The 16,451-nt window shown below is 45.5% G+C and overlaps 1 protein-coding gene across 2 annotated transcripts in view; it reads right to left on the reverse strand.

Moving 5' to 3' along the window:
• LOC119501406 (dynein assembly factor 5, axonemal-like) overlaps positions 1-15,408 on the reverse strand; it is a 29,485-nt gene extending 14,077 nt beyond the window's left edge. Inside the window, exons 1-8 of one of the 2 annotated variants that reach the window (XM_037791715.1) lie at positions 14,704-15,397; positions 12,685-12,869; positions 12,472-12,596; positions 12,113-12,231; positions 9,347-9,579; positions 8,802-9,026; positions 4,334-4,477; positions 2,065-2,233 (exon numbers count right to left, since the gene is read on the reverse strand). In XM_037791715.1, the coding sequence (XP_037647643.1) occupies positions 2,065-2,233; positions 4,334-4,477; positions 8,802-9,026; positions 9,347-9,579; positions 12,113-12,231; positions 12,472-12,596; positions 12,685-12,869; positions 14,704-15,241 (1,738 nt within the window). In that variant the 5' untranslated portion in view covers positions 15,242-15,397. Of the gene's footprint in view, positions 1-2,064; positions 2,234-4,333; positions 4,478-8,801; positions 9,027-9,346; positions 9,580-12,112; positions 12,232-12,471; positions 12,597-12,684; positions 12,870-14,703 lie in introns of both variants that reach the window. The other variant, XM_037791716.1, reaches the window with a different exon arrangement.
• Between the last annotated feature and the right edge of the window lie 1,043 nt (positions 15,409-16,451).

The following is a 16,451-nucleotide window of genomic DNA, read 5'->3' on the forward strand; positions in this document are numbered from 1 at the left end:
GAGGAAATGAGACATAAAAAAGGTCATTGTGCGACAGACGCGTCTGTAGAAACGCTCGATTACAGGAAAAATGAGAAACTCACAGTGCAAATATTCCCAGTTACACTCATGCCCACACACACACCATCAGTCTGACTGCATGTTTACAGAGCTATATATAGTAATGTGTGTAATGAGTGATAACAGCGTCCATGCCCTGTTTGGACTCCTGAATTGTTCAGACATGAGAGGAGACACAGGAAATCCTGAGGCTGCCCGAGGGCGGCGGCCAGTGTTATAAAGAGATATGGGAAAACAGAGAGAGCTATTTTGTCCGATGGGAATGTGTGAATCAACGGGTGTGTCATTTAACCAGAGGTGTTAGGGGAGACGTCTGCGGGACGCCACACACGGCATGACAGGAAATTTCACTACACTAATAGAGACTCATTACTGCTTAGCCTGTCAGCATGTATCCTGTCCTTGAGCAAGGCACTAAACCGCCCCCCTAGCATAGAGAAAGAGAGTCTGCACACAATGGATCAGCCATTCTCACACCAGCTGAAGGACAAAAGATTCGGAAGAGGATATGAGAGGGCAATAATTATTCCTACAAACACAGATGGGAGTGTGATGAGCAAGCGAAATGACCAATGCTCAGTTGTCAAATTAACTACCGTCAATTGTTCAGCGGAGAGGGCTGATTTCCCCGAATCATGTGCACATCAAACGGAGCAGCCACACGCTGTCTGTCCGGGCTGCCCGTAATGAAGTCCTCGGGTCCTGATCATAGACCAAAGATCACATCTTTGGGAAGCTTAGAGCAGCATTCAACATGAACAAATAAAACACAGCTTCAAAGTGGCCTTGATCCAGGGGGGGAAGGTCAAGAGCAGGCGGCCATGGTGCTGTTTGATGTAGTGACCTGCACGGGGATCACTGAGTGGACTTAGACTGGACTGGTCAGTTGGCCGTGGGAGTGTGTGTGTGAGAGTCTGTGTGTGTGTGGGGGGAGGGATTAGAGGGGTACCCAGCTGCCCAGTCAATTAGAAAGAGAGAGGCGGGAGGGAGAAAGAGATGGAGATGAAAGTGCGGCACATGGAGGTGCTGATGAGGGAGGATTATATGGTATATAGAGGAACGTAACGGCAAGTCTCAGCGCCAAAGACGGGGGTCACCACTTTTTAAGTCGGAGACACACTGACTGACAAACAGAGGGAGAGACGGGGATTTACAAAAGTCAGAAAGCCAACTGGTGCTAATCACAGCCCTGCTTTTTCTTTTTTCCTGTGTGGGTGGATTTGACCATGAGGTAACAGAAAAAAAAATAAAAAATCTTCCACCGTGTCTCATTGATGGGCATCCATTTTGGGCAACAACAATGGAACAGCACGCATCCATCGGGGCGTCAAGCCATAAATCATACAGATTTCAACCTTCAATATTGGGTCATTTGTCAGCCCTCATATCCATCAAGTGGTGCTGACAATCGCTCCGACCACCATCGACACATTTGATGCCTACATACCTCTCAGGAGAAAACATATATATGAAAACATGCTGCTTTTTGATGCTTCTATGAGTGCAGGTACTAAAGAATTACACATCCGGACCCATTGCAAACTATTTCAAGAAACTATCTGACTCCTTTGTACGAGGGAGAACCTGTGCTGCTGCTGCTTTGACAGCTGCAGGTTTTGATGTGCGGCCTCGATGACGGATCACGTGTGAACAGGACGAACAGCTTGCCGCTTCAAATATGATGTAACGTGCGTGTGTGTGTGTGAACAAGTCGAGGAGGAAAGAACGGCTTCACAAGCCACACCATGAAGTAATGTTTAATAAAACATGATCTAGATTATAAAGTCAAACCAACGTGCTGATGTGAAATGGACCCAAAGAGCATGTTCGGACTGATGACAGATGTGGTGATTTTCCCGTCATTAGCAGGTAATTTGACGGGCCGGTTTGTCAAAAACCTTACTGTACATCTTTGACCGTTATTGTGTCTCCATACGTGCAAACTTCAGCACCTGCAGTATAACTTTGGCAACGTCTTGTGCACATTCAGGCTTCACTTCTCACCTGATTGTATGACTATGATATGCAGTTGGAGTCTCTGTGGGGAGTAACTGGACCAGGTGTTGACAGAGGCGGACAGCCAGTCCAGCAGCTGGGCCATATGTTGTCTATAGAGCTCCATCGCTGAGTCCAGGCCCTGCACCTTACACAAGAACTGTACACTCTCCACGGCCTGCAGGGGAGAAGAGTAGGCGAAAAGGATGTCAAATACTAGGGCTGCAAATCGATTAAAATACTCAATCGTGATTAATTGCATGATTGTCCATAGTTAATTGTGATTAATCACATTTTTCATCTGTTCAAAATGTACCTTAAAAGGGAGATTTGTCAAGTATTTAATACTCTTATCAACATGGGAATGGACAACATGCTTGCTTCATGTAAATATATGTATAAATTGATTATTGGAAATCAATTAACTTCACAAAACAACGACACATATTGTCCAGAAACCGTCACAGGTACTGCATTCAGCATTAAAGAAATATGCTCTAATCATAACGTGGCAAACTACAGCCCAACAGGCAACAACAGCTGTCAGTGTGTCAGTGTGCTGACTTGACTATGACTTGCCCCAAACTGCATGTGATTATCATAAAGTGGGCATGTCTGTAAAGGGGAGACTCGTGGGTACCCATAGAACCCATTTTCATTCACATATCTTGAGGTCAGAGGTCAAGGGATCCCTTTGAAAATGGCTGTGACAGGTTTTCCTCGCCAACATTTTGCGTAGGTTTGGAGCGTTATTTAACCTCCTTCCCGACAAGCTAGTATGACATGGTTTTCTAGTTTCCTATGATGCCAGTATCTTCACTCTAGCTTTAAAACTGAGCCCGCTACAACCTGCCAAAGATCAATTGCATTAAAGAAATTAGTGGCATTAAAACAAATTTGCGTTATATTGCGTTATCTTTGACGGCCCTATCAACAGCACATTTTTAAACTTGCAATCTTTACGTAAAATCATATAGAAGTTAGTCAAAGAAAAGGACAAAGAGACGGAGGGAATGTGAGAAGAGCTGGGGGTATTGTGTTCAAGTTCAAACAATTACAGCTGTTTTTCTCGTAATTTCAGGAATTCTTCGGGTCAGGCTCACACGGGAGGCACAAAACCATCATGTGAAACCATGGGAAGAACAACACTGCAGACATGACAAGGTCTTACACATAAAACCACTAAGAAACGAAAAACCCCGACAGATACACAGGATGTCACAAAGGCACAGGGAACCGACAGACACACATACCAATAAAGCTGAGCTGGGAGGAAAGGGCAGGGATGAAGAGATAGGAGAGTAAATAATTAGCTGACTCTTTAGGGCAGGGGAACTGACCTTTAGGGCACTTCATAGTTCCCTTCATAGTCCCTCAGGGACGGACAGGGACAGAGACAATGTCTGAATCACAGAACGGCCCCTTCAGAAGAGAGCTAGACAACCCTGATGGGAAAGACGTGCCCCTTTTCTGGGAAAACAAGTTCCGCTCTTCCTGTGGGTCCGGGAATGCCCAAGGCCATTCTCACCCTCCCCTCTCTTTCTCTTAATCCATTCCTTCTCATCTCTTCTCCAACACACTGCTGCCCTGTCTGAGCATACACATAGACATAAACACACACACACACTGGTGGCCCATGTGGTGTCTGGTAAGCATCGCTGCCAATCCCTTCCCGCTCTCCTCTCCGCTCTGTCATTAGCCTCCTACGGCGACGAGCAGTTCGGCGACACGCCGGCCTCAGACACTGTTTGGCTTCACTTGTCACTGTTCCTGTTTGAATTTAGAGGCCGACCACAACAGGAAAGCTTGTTACTTGCATATGGCTCGGTTGTTGTGGCCCGAGGAGGCGTTATGGAGCCACAAATGGGGACTGGGCAGATGACACACACCTGCTAAGAAACACAACTCATCTCTCCCTGTCTGTTTTTTCCCTCTATTTCTGTCTGTCTGTCTTTCTCCACCTTTCCCCCGCCTCCTTTCACCCTGGGCTGGATTTAAAGTTCCACTCCAAAGGTGCAATTTCAGCTCCCCTGGCTAAGTGGGTAATCATACAGTTGGCCATGCCCACTTTGAACTCGCACAAAATGCTGACATTCCTCAAATAACTCTCTTGCTTCATAAAACCTGCTTACCTTTCTAATAAAAAAAAAGGATGGAAACTAAAATTGAAGGGGGGGGGGGGGTGAAAAAAAAAAGTGCAATGTCGAAGCAGAATTGACGAATTACACATGTATCTGGGATTGCGTCTCCCAAACTGTTGGAGCTGGAGCGTTCTCACCTGTTCGCTGAGACGTGGCTCGGTGGAGAGGCTCTGGACGGCAACCAGCACCTGCAGCAGCTGCAGGCTGACGGAGCCGTGGTCCGACTCGCACTGACGCAGCAGCGCATCCACGCAGGCCAACAACTGCTCCAAGTACACCACCTGGGAATGAGGGAGAAGCATCATAAGATAGTCTGGTTTATAACAGAGTGCTGTGAGAAGTATTTGCCTTGAATGTTGGCCCTGTCTATCAACGATTCACAATCTCCTTTCTCTCTGGCCTGCTCCACTTTCTCTCCCACAAAACACAGCCCCCCCCCGTCTCTAGTTTTACACAAGAAATAACTGTGAGTGATCGACAAGATACAATAACTCAGAGTGAGAACTTTCCATCTCCGGACATGAGTGTGTGTGTGTGTGCGTGTGTGTGTGTGTGAGATTGCTGTCACTTGTCAGCCAGTGTTGCGGTGAGCTCATGTTTAGACAAAGACCTGCGGCTCAGGCTAATTTCTATGCCATCACTGGGATCGTGGCCTCTTTTCCTGTTTTCTCGCAGCCTGTCATTAGGGCTGGATGGGAAGGGGGGGAGGGGATGGAAGGTAAGGTAAGTGTGTGTGAGAGAGAGAGAGAGAGAGAGAGTGTGTTTTTGTATGTTGAGAGCCGGTAAAGCGCCCTCCAGGTGTTTACTTTGGTCTGGTAATGAGGAGTTGGCCGGCGAGGGGGACTCAAGTGTGTGTGTGAGCGAGAAATACTCAATGCAACCTCCACATAATCTCCCTCACTCCACTCACTGAGCTCGCCTGACAAATCCCAGAGCTCTGTCACTAGGGGGCGCACTGTCTTTTCACAAATGTTGTAAGTAGCTCTTGAACAGCACGGCTTGGCATTAATGTGGAAGGAAAACAAGTGTTAAGCCAAGTAAAGATGCTCAGAGCGTTAAAAAAAGAGGAAAGAGAGCTAAGGGACTTCCAATCTGCGAGGCTACATGTGCAAATGTTTTCATTTTGCAACAGAGTGTTGAGCACACACACACACTGGAAAAAGCCTGTTATGCGTATCTTAAGTCCAGGGTGTCAGTTAAGTGTGTAAACACATTTTTCCTGAAGCTAAACTTCCCTGAACAGCCACGACTTCAGCTGCAGCAGCAGCGACTTGAGTGCGCTCTTGTTTGAATGTGTTCGCGCAGCCACTGATGGGGAGGAGGGGGAAATCCCTGCCTACGGCCAAACCATTCGCTGGCACATAAACACGGCGGGAGCTCCGGGGAGGCAGTAGTGGAAATAACGTGACAAAACAGTGGCAGACACACACATTAGACGGACATATTATACATGTGCAGAAAACAACCATTAGGGCTGAGAGAGAGAGAGAGAGAGAGAGAGAGAGAGAGAGAAAGAGGTGAGAGCGGAAAAAGTGGTGCGATGTAATGACAAGGTGGACACCACCTGGAGCCAGGTGAGATACACCTGGTTTCATTGGCCTGGGCACGCTCCAGGGGCCTCGTTACACAGCGTGTGTGTGCATCTGTCCACCACTGGATACATCAATTACATACACACACATACGACTCCACTTTAAGGAGCCGTACCAGGCGATGGATTCCTATCCAGTGGGGAGCCCACGTCCCCCCCACAGCTACTGATGTTGCTACGGCAACAGGAAAACAAACACCGGGGCGGTGCATGGGATGCCGACCCCCTTCTCGTAGTCAGGTAAAGTTTGCTGTGCTGCCTTTCTTCACCTCTCTGCTGTCATTCATGACAAAGGGCAGGCATGCTGGAGATGTATGGGGCAGCACGTATGTGTGTTCAGCAGAGTACTGCAGGTCGTCGTGACACCAGTGCAGAAGTTTCTCCAAGATGAAAAGACACAGAGTCTCTCCTGCTGATCTGTTCCTCTAGGCTACTGTAGGTCAGGCCACCTTTTTTTTTTTTACAGTTTCACCAAGACAGCATATTCACTGTTAACAAGCCTAGTAGTAAATATTCCTGCTAATTCACTGTCTTTCTTCCTCTCTCTTGGTACTCCAATTCACTCCAGCCCTGCAGATATTGTGATGCCCCCGTCACCATGGCAAACCACAACACAGCGACACTCAGCTGTGTAAAGTGTGTGTGTGTGTGTGTGTTGTTAATCCTCTGTGGAATACCCCTTTTAAAAAGAAAGCCATAAGCAAACACCACCATATATAAACTACAGAGTGCACCTCAGAATGCGACGGCTTCTCTAACCGCCTTTGATTTTCCCCTCAAACCCTTGACATCATCTCCAATTTACGACCGATATTTTTATTTTTTCGCCGAGCATCTGCCGTTTATTTTTGCAAGCTGCCTTTTTTCCCCCTACTGAAATAAAGAAAAGAAAACAGGGACTTGAAAGAGTCGGCGCAGAAGCATCGTATATCAGTTACCAAATCTTCATCTTGTTCCCCAAACTCCCCGCAGAGCCCTGCAGTTCCCCCTGCCTCTGTTCACTTTGAAGATTATTTATATTTCATTTCTTAACAGGCCTCATTTTGTCCAAGTCAAACTTCACTTTTTCTTCCTCCCCTGCCTTTGGTTCAAGTGGCACATAACTCTGTCAAGTCAGATCCAAACGCACGTCTTGTAAGATGCCTTATTTTTAAAAAGGGCACTGAGACTGCTATTTCCACGTCTTTGTTTGTGTGTCTGCAGGTAATTAAACCATAATTCAGTCCCATATGAAGCATCTGAGGGCAACCAACACTTTGGATTGAGCAACAGTGTGGTAAGGGAGTGCACAATATTCTGGGTCAGCATTTCAGCACAGAGAGAAGGAGGGAGAGAGAGAGAGGGATGCAGGTGCTCCTGTCTCCAGGGGTGTTATTTACAGCTACACAGTGATCTGGCCCTGCTCCCCGCGATGAACCCTGCCTGTTGTCGAAGAATGTTGCAGGTGCTTTGTCTGGATGAGCCCTTGAATCACAGCGCTGTGTGCTTTGCCGTCAGAAACGGAGACGGACAGAGGGAGATAGATGGAGAAACAGACAGAGAGGAAGCAGAGGTCTGCCTCCATCTGTGCGACAACGTGTGACCGTCCCGTCCTGTTAGCTCTCTCTCCAGTTGACCCCGCCGGATTGCGACAAGGGAGGACAGAAGGGGGTCAACTTCCCTGCCGTTTATCACCGGCCTTGACCGGGCAGGCTTTGAAATTTCAGGGATTCCTTTAATGCCGCGGATGAACTCCAATCCGGCGCGGAGACCTTACACATGGCTATAAAAAAAAACAAAGGCCTTGTCTGCTCAGAGGGGTCAGAGCAGCCACGCAGGGGTCACGTGAAATTAGTGGATTTTTGTTATTATTATCCCAGGGAGGAAATTCTTGCAGGCCTCGCTGGGAGGGGTGGGGGGGGGGTGGGGTCATGGGTATAGGTGAGTCTGTAGCGCGGCAGGATCAGAAAATAGCTCTCCGCCAGACAACTGTTATTTTGATTCTGAAAGGGAAACATATTTAGTGCAAGAGAAAAGGAAGCGGGGAATAGGCTGCTCCGACCTCGATGGGATTTTTCCACTGGCAAGACTGTTTGCAGAGAAAATCAAAAGGCATTTTTAATCATTGCTGCTATGTAGAAAAAACAAAAAGACACGTGCAACATTGTGTGAGCGAAGTCGTTTTGATCAGACACATGTAATGTTAGATTAGAAAAACACCATGTGGCCGGACTGTCACTTTAGCAAGGTCGGCACTTTAGAGAATTACTCAACAGTGGACCCGCTGAACTCGCCGTGTACAGTAGTGCTATTGAAAACTCTTAAAGGCTCTTCAACTGAAGCCCTTTCAAGAGATGTGGCATCTTATCACAAAACATATTTCAATAACAGACAAATTAGGCAAGACGTATACAGTATGACTGCTGCACTGTCACTGCCAATAATAAGCGTGTTATGGTACACAGGGAGAAAATGACCTACTAACACTGCCAAGATCACCTAACAAGACTGGGAAAGAAAAACAGCTGATGCACTCAGATCAGGGGGGGAAATCAAGACATGGCAACCCATGAGGGCAGAGAAAACCTGTCAAAACAAGTCTGACTTTAAAGGGATAGTTTGGGTATTTTGAAGTGGGGTTGTATGAGGTAATAATCTATTATCTATTATCTACAGTAGATGACGATCGGCACGCCCCCAGTACATTGCATTGCTTCTCCAAACTGGGGGCGTGCCGACCGTCATCTACTGTTGGTAATACACTGACTATGGATAAGTATGTCATACAACCCCACTTCAAGACACCCAAACTATCCCTTTAATGCTTCAATATGTTTAACAGCAACACTTCCCCTTCCACAGTGAACTTCTGATCTCTGCCTACTTCATTGAAACTACTCAGTTAACAACAGTAGAAGATGATGTGGTTGTACTGTATGTGAATAGGGTAGATGGCGTTACTGTCAAAGAGACACTCATTCTCAGGTAAATATAAAAAAAAAAAAAAAAAAAACACAATCAAACCCTCTGCTGACCTGTTGACATTCCTGGCAGACGTCGGGCTGGGCCAGCGTGTTGGCGATCTGTTCAAGGTGCGGTTTAAGGAGGGTTTTGGAGCAGCCTCCCAGCACCGCAGCCAGCACCATGAGGGGGGTCCAGGGGTGAGAGGAAGACAAGGGGGTTGTCACATGATCCAGCTGCAGCTTCAGGAAGACGACAGGAGGGACAAAGGTCCCCAACAGTTTAGCAGCTGCCAGGCACTAGATGTGGGTACAGAGAGAGAGGAAAAGAGATACAGAGGCATTAGGGAGTGTAAAGAAGGACAACAGGAAGTCCTTTTTAAATCTGCCACACATCAAAGATCTACAGATGTAAACAGGTGCATCCTTGAGCGCTGCTCGGCCCAGTCTAAAGCTCAACAGATGCGTCCTGAAAGGATTCTGTCTGGTGATAAGTGATCACAAAACAATTCTGTGCAGAGGTCGAGCGTTACTAAACACCACACCTGATCTAAAAAAAGGATAGTACAGTATGATGTATAACATCCTGCTGATCAGATGACTCGCTCTCTGGGACTTACATTGCGGACCACGTCTCTCTCTGCGTCGGTGCAGGCCCGGTAGAGGGTGGCGAGGAGAAGCTGCAGATGCTGGGTGCTGTGGTCCTCGGCGTGCAACAGCAGCACGGAGAGCAGCTGAGAGGACCTGACCCGCGTGGGCACCAGCCAGTCGGTTATGTCGTGGCTAATGGCCGGCACCAGCCTGCCCAGATTCCTCACCACGAGCTCTCTGCAGCCAAGCCCCGGACGTTCCACTGGAGGAGAAAATGAAAAACAATCACCTTTTCATATACGTTTTCGAAGAGCTCATTTTCTCTCAGTCTGTCTACATCTCCTTCAGTCAGGGAAGTACTTTGTTTTCCACAATCTCCTCAAGATGGACAAGTTGTTGATTTTCATTAAAGAGGAACTATTGTGCTCATTTTCAGGTTCATACTTGTATTTGGGGTTTCTACTAGAACATGTTTACCTGCTTAAATGTTCAAAAAAACACCTTACAGTTCTCAAACCGGCTGTGCGGCAGCACACCCTCTGTCTGAAACGCTCTCCTGAAAAGCCCAGTCGGCTCTGATTGGTCAGCTGGCCTACTCTGTTGTGATTGGTCAACCGAACGTAACTCTTCAGATTCCGCTTCAGCTCCGCTCCAGCTCCGCTCCAGCTCCGCTCCAGCTCCGCTCTAACTAGCTTTGTTTGAGGGCGTGCCAAACTAGCCATTATGCAAATGTCTTACTTGATGACATCACCACGTTACGAATGAAAAGGCGGGACTTCAATCGAGGCGTTTTAGGCAGTTCAGGAGCAGTGTTTCTGTGGGGGAGAATAACTCCCTTTGGCGTGGACTTTGTAACTTTGCACACCTTTTACATGCACAAAAAACTACATAACACACTAAAGGAAACAGAAAAAAGCATAAGAGGTCCTCTTTAAAAGTATCTGAATGACATATAAATAAAGCCGACACCTTGTTTATGACGGCTCACTACAACACATTTTCTGGCTCCATTACATCGTCTGTGTGTGATCTATTTATCTAACTTTTATGAGTGTTCAGATAGTTTACGACAATATAGATTACAAAATTCCACAAGTTCTAAGAAACAGCATTTACGGAACAATAAATATCACTGATTCACAGGTTTCCAAATGTCTGCCGACTGGCCTCCGACTTATCACGTCTTTTACCTATAACTTTTTACGATTGAGATTTTCCCCACGAGGGACTTGTCAGAGCAAGTGAAAGACATTCTCAAATAGCCCTCTACATTTGAAACCCACGCTCCCTCCTCCTCTGCCCCACCTTATTCTCCTTCTACTAATGAGAGAGGAAGAGAGGACTAAAGGAAGACAGAGATAAATCAGAGAAACACACCAGGACAAGACAAAACAAGCCCCTTTCTGGTCGTCTCTCACTGTCTGACAGTGACCTCTCCACACTGGGAGGCCCGGCAGATTTATGATGCAAAGGCAGAGAAAGACAAAGTGAGGGAGAGAGAGAGAGAGAGAGAGAGAGAGAGAGAGAGAGAGAGAGCCTCTTCCTTTCCTTTCCTTTCCCCAGGCAGAGCCCGTATTCATCCATGTGTAGCTGTGGGACACGTATAGGGTCTTTAACCAAGACTCAAAGCCTAGGAACTGCAAACACACCCATTGAGCCTGCCCCTATAGGCAAGTCACGGTGACCATGTTCAGGTTCACACTCATTCCCGGCCCCCGAGGCTGACACTTATCTTTCCAAGCCGCTGCCTGCCCCGAAAACTAAGATGTCATACACAACATCATTTTTACTGTATGTTATAAATTTGGACACCTGTCGTAAAGAGAGATGATTTAATGCAGCCAAAATGTGTAGAGAGATTACATTTACATTCACAATGTACCTACAGTATGTATTCGACTGGTGTTTTAGGGATTTCATTGTATGCATGGTGAGAGACCAGTGAAGCCAACGCACCAGCAGGAAGTTTTGCTCTGTTGTAACAACGGGATTCAGGCACCATTCGTTAGACTGCCCCTAAATCAATCCTCCAATAAGATAAGCCAATGAGATAATCTCACAGGATGTACGGAAGGCTGAGCTGATAGCCTGAGCTTAAGCTGGATCCAAAGGATTTTCCTGCCGAGTTTACTTCACTGGGAACACATCAGGTCCGTCTAGACCAGTGGTTCCCAACCTTTTTCCTTAATGGACCCCTTTTCATTGAGTAAACTGACGACCCCTGACTATGGACACATTTTATGGATATTTCAGTATATTCATCCATCCATCCATTTTCTGTAACCACTTATCCTATTCAGGGTCGCTGGAGCTGATCCCAGCTGACATTAGGCGAAGGCGGGGTACACCCTGGACAGGACGCCAGACTATCACAGGGCTGACACACAGTGACAGACAACCATTCACGCTCACATTCAACACCTACGGGCAAATTTAGCTTGAATGAAGCTTTGGCGACCCCTAATGAGGGTCGGGACCCCCAAGTTGGGAACCAATGACCTAGACAGTCTGGTCCTTCCATCACCCAGGTTCAACACACAGTTTCTTCCTTACTGCTTTGTTGAAAAATAGCAACAATGGATGCTAATAAGAGCTTTGGGTGGCGGTAGTAATGGTATCTAATGGTATTTAAATCTATGCATCTTGAAATCAGCTAGTTATTAGCTTAATTAAATAGGAACATGAAGATAGCTGATGCAGAAGTAACTCACACAATATATTAATACGACTTTTCTTTGGGACAAGGCTGACAGTGTGAGAAAAAGATCAAATAAACCATGGCGACTGGGACTGACCTCCTGGCGGGTAGAAGGGAGGTGGAGTGAGGAGAAAGTCCATCTTGTCCTTGATTTCGTCCTCATTCTCCGTCTCCCACTGGGCGCCGACCTGCTTCCATAAATCAGCTGCTAAAAGTCTGCAGGGAGAGAATGTGGAAACACAGATCATCGTGTCACTGTCTGTCTGTCAATATTATGCACTGTATTTTACATTTATGTTGTAGATTTTATGTGATGTTTCCTTATAACATTAGAATCCTTCCGTGAGATATTTGTAAAATATTAGTATACTAACCAGAAGAATATATACTGTAGCATATGACAGATACATTGCATCATGAAGCAAAGACAAAAAGTATGACAGTGTCGACTTTTACCTTATTTCTGGGATCTCATCGTCGACACCGCTCAGCAGGAGTGGGATGAGTTTGTGGAAATAAGAGTATCGGTCTCTCATGTGAAGTAGCCAATCCCCAACGACCGCAGTCACAGCTTTTCTCACCTGGAACAAACGAGAGCAAGAATAAGAATAACTTGATAAGCAGCACACAGTGGGACTTCTAACATTGCTTGGTTGCTTTAAACTGAACCTGTGGCGAGTCGTCAAACAGTCTCTGCGCCAGGTGAGAGAGCACGTCGTCCACGTTTTTCCCAGTGCCGTGCTGAATGACAGCGCCGGTGGCTTCGATGACAGACACTCGTACCCGCGAGTGTTGGTGAGAAATGGTCTGCATGAGAGGCTTGACGAGACTCTCGGCCTGCATGTGAAAGTGCTCTGAAGAGAAACAGACGAAACATTCAATTAAATTACTGTAGAGCCGGGTGATACACTGATATATAATATCAATATTGAGATATGAGACTGGATATATCCTGGGATTTTTGATTCCATAACATTATGATCTTACGTAGTTTTTGTGGTTTGAAAGGCTGAATTACAGTCTGGCACTGATCACTCTGAATTTTTGATTGACAAGAGAAAAAATCTGAATGAAATAAGGAATTCATCCTAAGTGACACACACATATGTGAATTAATCTGACTGTACATCCTGATAGAAATTAATTACTAAAAACAGTGGTTTAGTCCATCTGAGGGGTTGCAACTAAGACTTTTTTTTTTTTTTTAAAAGGGGACCTATTGCTTTTGTGCTTTTCCCCCTTTCCTTTAGAGTGTTATATAGTTTGTTTGTGCATGTAAAAGGTCTGCAAAGTTACAAAGTCCACGCCAAAGGGAGTTACTCTCTCCCCCACAGAAACACTGCACCTGAAACGCCTTGATTGAAGTCCCGCCTTTTCTCCTGTAACGTGGTGATGTCACCAAGTAATACATTTGGATAATGGCTAGTACTGCTTATTATATTTACGATATTTTATTGTTCAACACTGGCCATTTCAGTAGAACATGACAACAGATTAGAAATAATTTTGTTTTACTTTTGTACGGCACTTTTTAGGCGGATGTTTTACTGGCGTCCGGTAGTCGCTTTCAATCCAAAATGACAGAAGTTTAGCTTTGCTGCTGGGCGCTGATGTTGCAATGGAACGAACAGTTGGAGCGGTGTCCGAAAAGTTTGGTTTGGCTGACCAATCACAACAGTGGGCCAACTGACCAATCAGAACACACAGGGCTTTTCCGTATTATAAGCATATAAAAATGATTCAGATACAACAAGTAAACACAAAATGGCCAGGTCTCTCTTGCAAAAGAGATTCTTAATCTCAATGAGTACTACCTGGCTAAATAAAGGTTAAATAAATAAATAAAAATATTGTGTTGTGATGAGATGTTGTTATTGTTGTTGTTGTTGTTGTTTTTTGCTACTGCAGCAAAACCAATTGCCCCTCGGGAACAAATAAAGGTCTTGAACTGAACTGAAATTCACCATGTGCAAGGTTAAAATGACAATAATTATGATTTTAAAACAGTCAGCTAAACTTGCTACTGAGTACAACATACACACCATTATATGATTATTTCAGTTATTTCTCATAAAACAGACTTATTATCCCCTAAAAAAGGTTGGATTACCAAGTGGGCAAGCCCAAGGTTTACGGTGTGTCCGTTTGTTTGTAATCATTTTATTGTCAAATAATTTGGGTAATATGTAGGCTACCACTAAAGCAAGATATTCAGTTGAAATGAAGGACTTCAAGGCAGATCCTGGTGCCCACAGCTCACTTTGCTCCAGGGTATAGTCTGGCTACACAGTGCAAGCTTTGTCACACACTCCAAAGTCAAAATCCACCCTAATACAAAATGTGCATTGTGCTTCTAGATCAGTGATATTGCACAGTACTACCTGGCTAAATAAAGGTTAAATAAATAAATACAAATAGTGGAGGCAAGTAACTGGAATTAAAACACTGCAACTTTTAGATAATTGATGAGAAGCAATTCTAGTAATTCTGCACCAAAACAACACCTTGATGTTTACCTGAAATGACCCAACCTCATCATGTGTTTGTGCAGGTGGGTCCTATAGGTGGTCCAGACAGCTGAGCAGTAACATTACAATAAAGCGAGCTTTTCTGTCGCAAACACGTCTCGAAGCTCAAAACCATGGCAACAGGCTCTCATAGCAACACAACAGTAAACTTGTCACCAACCTGGCAAACACTTTGCAAACTTCACGGTGCATTTACAGCTCTCTCTCCTGACCTCCGGGAACGGGTCTACTATGGTTCTCTGCAGTATGTTGATCACGTCGGTGAGAAACGGAGCTAAATGTTTCCCACACACCTCCACCGTCAGACTCAGCAGCTCCACGGCCGACAGCCGCAGCTCCTCCGCCGGCTCCTGGAGCTCCTTCTCCCCGAGCCTCTGAGCCAGGCACGGCATGAGATACGGCAGAGACTCCTCCGGTTTGGGGACACAGCGGATGAACTCTGTTATGGTCGTTATGGCGGTTTCTCTGCATCTCTCCGTCGGGTCTGACAGACAGGTGAGGAGAGGCTTGAGGAGAGCAGAGAAAAGCTCCTGTAACACGCTGCTGGAGAGTCCTTTATCCACAGTCTCCCTCTTTATCAACTCCAGAGCTCTCTTTCTGGTCGCCTTGTTGTCCTCGTTGAGACAGTTTAGATGTCGAGCGAGTCCTCTCAACACTTCAGAAGCTGCATGCTCGTCTCCAGCTGCCATCGCTGCCATCTTGAATGTCGTTATGGCAACCTGACGGCTGCACGACAAAACAAACGGCTGCTTTACGATAGCTTCCGGTTCAAAATCTCAAACTTTATTAGCATTGACAACGTTTCCTCTTTCCCCTATGTCAAGGGTGCCCAAACTTTTCCCTTGGAGGGCCAAAACTGGAACTGGGCCAAAATTAAACACCTATTGTATTGTTAAGATGCAAAATGGTGCTAGGATCCCAAGTTCCCATGTATACTGCATTCAAAAAACTGCATGTTGTGGTGGCAGTTTCTGTTAAAACAAGACACAAACCAACGTAACAACTTGTCTTTAAGTGAATTTAATAAAAAAGGCATACATTAATAACTAAAACATCTGCAGATGGACTCACGAGCACAGCCACCTGTTGTGGACTGTGGCAAGTGAGCCCCGAATACAAAGAGTAGTCAGTATTTATACATTTAAAGCTTAACAAGAAGATAAGTGCAAAGAAGAAAAGAAGAGAAGGATAGAAAGTGTATCAATGCGTCAGCACACAGCAGACAACAGAGCATCACAAGACATAACAAGTATTTCAGCAATCTGTTGTTTGCAGTTACAGAGAACTAAAATGTCAGGTCACTGTCCTATGGTGACGAAGATGAACATGTGAGGCCCTGAGATTATCTAAAGGTACAGTGTTAAACTGCAGATATGAAAATTGCCATTACAATGTTTTCCCCCAAAACTGCATAGGATTATTATAAAGTGGGCATGTCTGTAAAGGGGAGACTCGTGGGTACCCATAGAACCCATTTTCAGTCACATATCTGGAGGTCAGAGGTCAAGGGATCCGTTGACAAATGGACATGCCAGTTTTTCCTCACCAACATTTAGCCCAACTTTAGAGTGTTAGCCTCCTTCCTGATAAGCTAACATGACATGGTTGGTATAATGGAGTCCTTAGGTTTTCTAGTTTCATATGATGCCACTATCTTCTAACCATAAACCCGAGCCTGGTACGGCCTACAAAAGACAGTAAAGTCGGTTGGGTCTTTTAATAAAAAAAAAGAATTTCTTAACATCTGGTGGGCCAAATCAAACCTGATGGTGGGCCAACTTTGGCCCGCGGGCCCCACTTTGGGCAGCCCTGCCCTATGTAGTTAAAATTTTTTATTTATTTTTTATTATTTCAAAATGACAGTATCCATAGTAACAGCAGAAAACATTAAGAATATTTACATACAAA

The sequence above is a fragment of the Sebastes umbrosus genome, chromosome 14, assembly GCF_015220745.1.
Source record: "Sebastes umbrosus isolate fSebUmb1 chromosome 14, fSebUmb1.pri, whole genome shotgun sequence".
Classification (NCBI taxonomy): Eukaryota; Metazoa; Chordata; class Actinopteri; order Perciformes; family Sebastidae; genus Sebastes; species Sebastes umbrosus.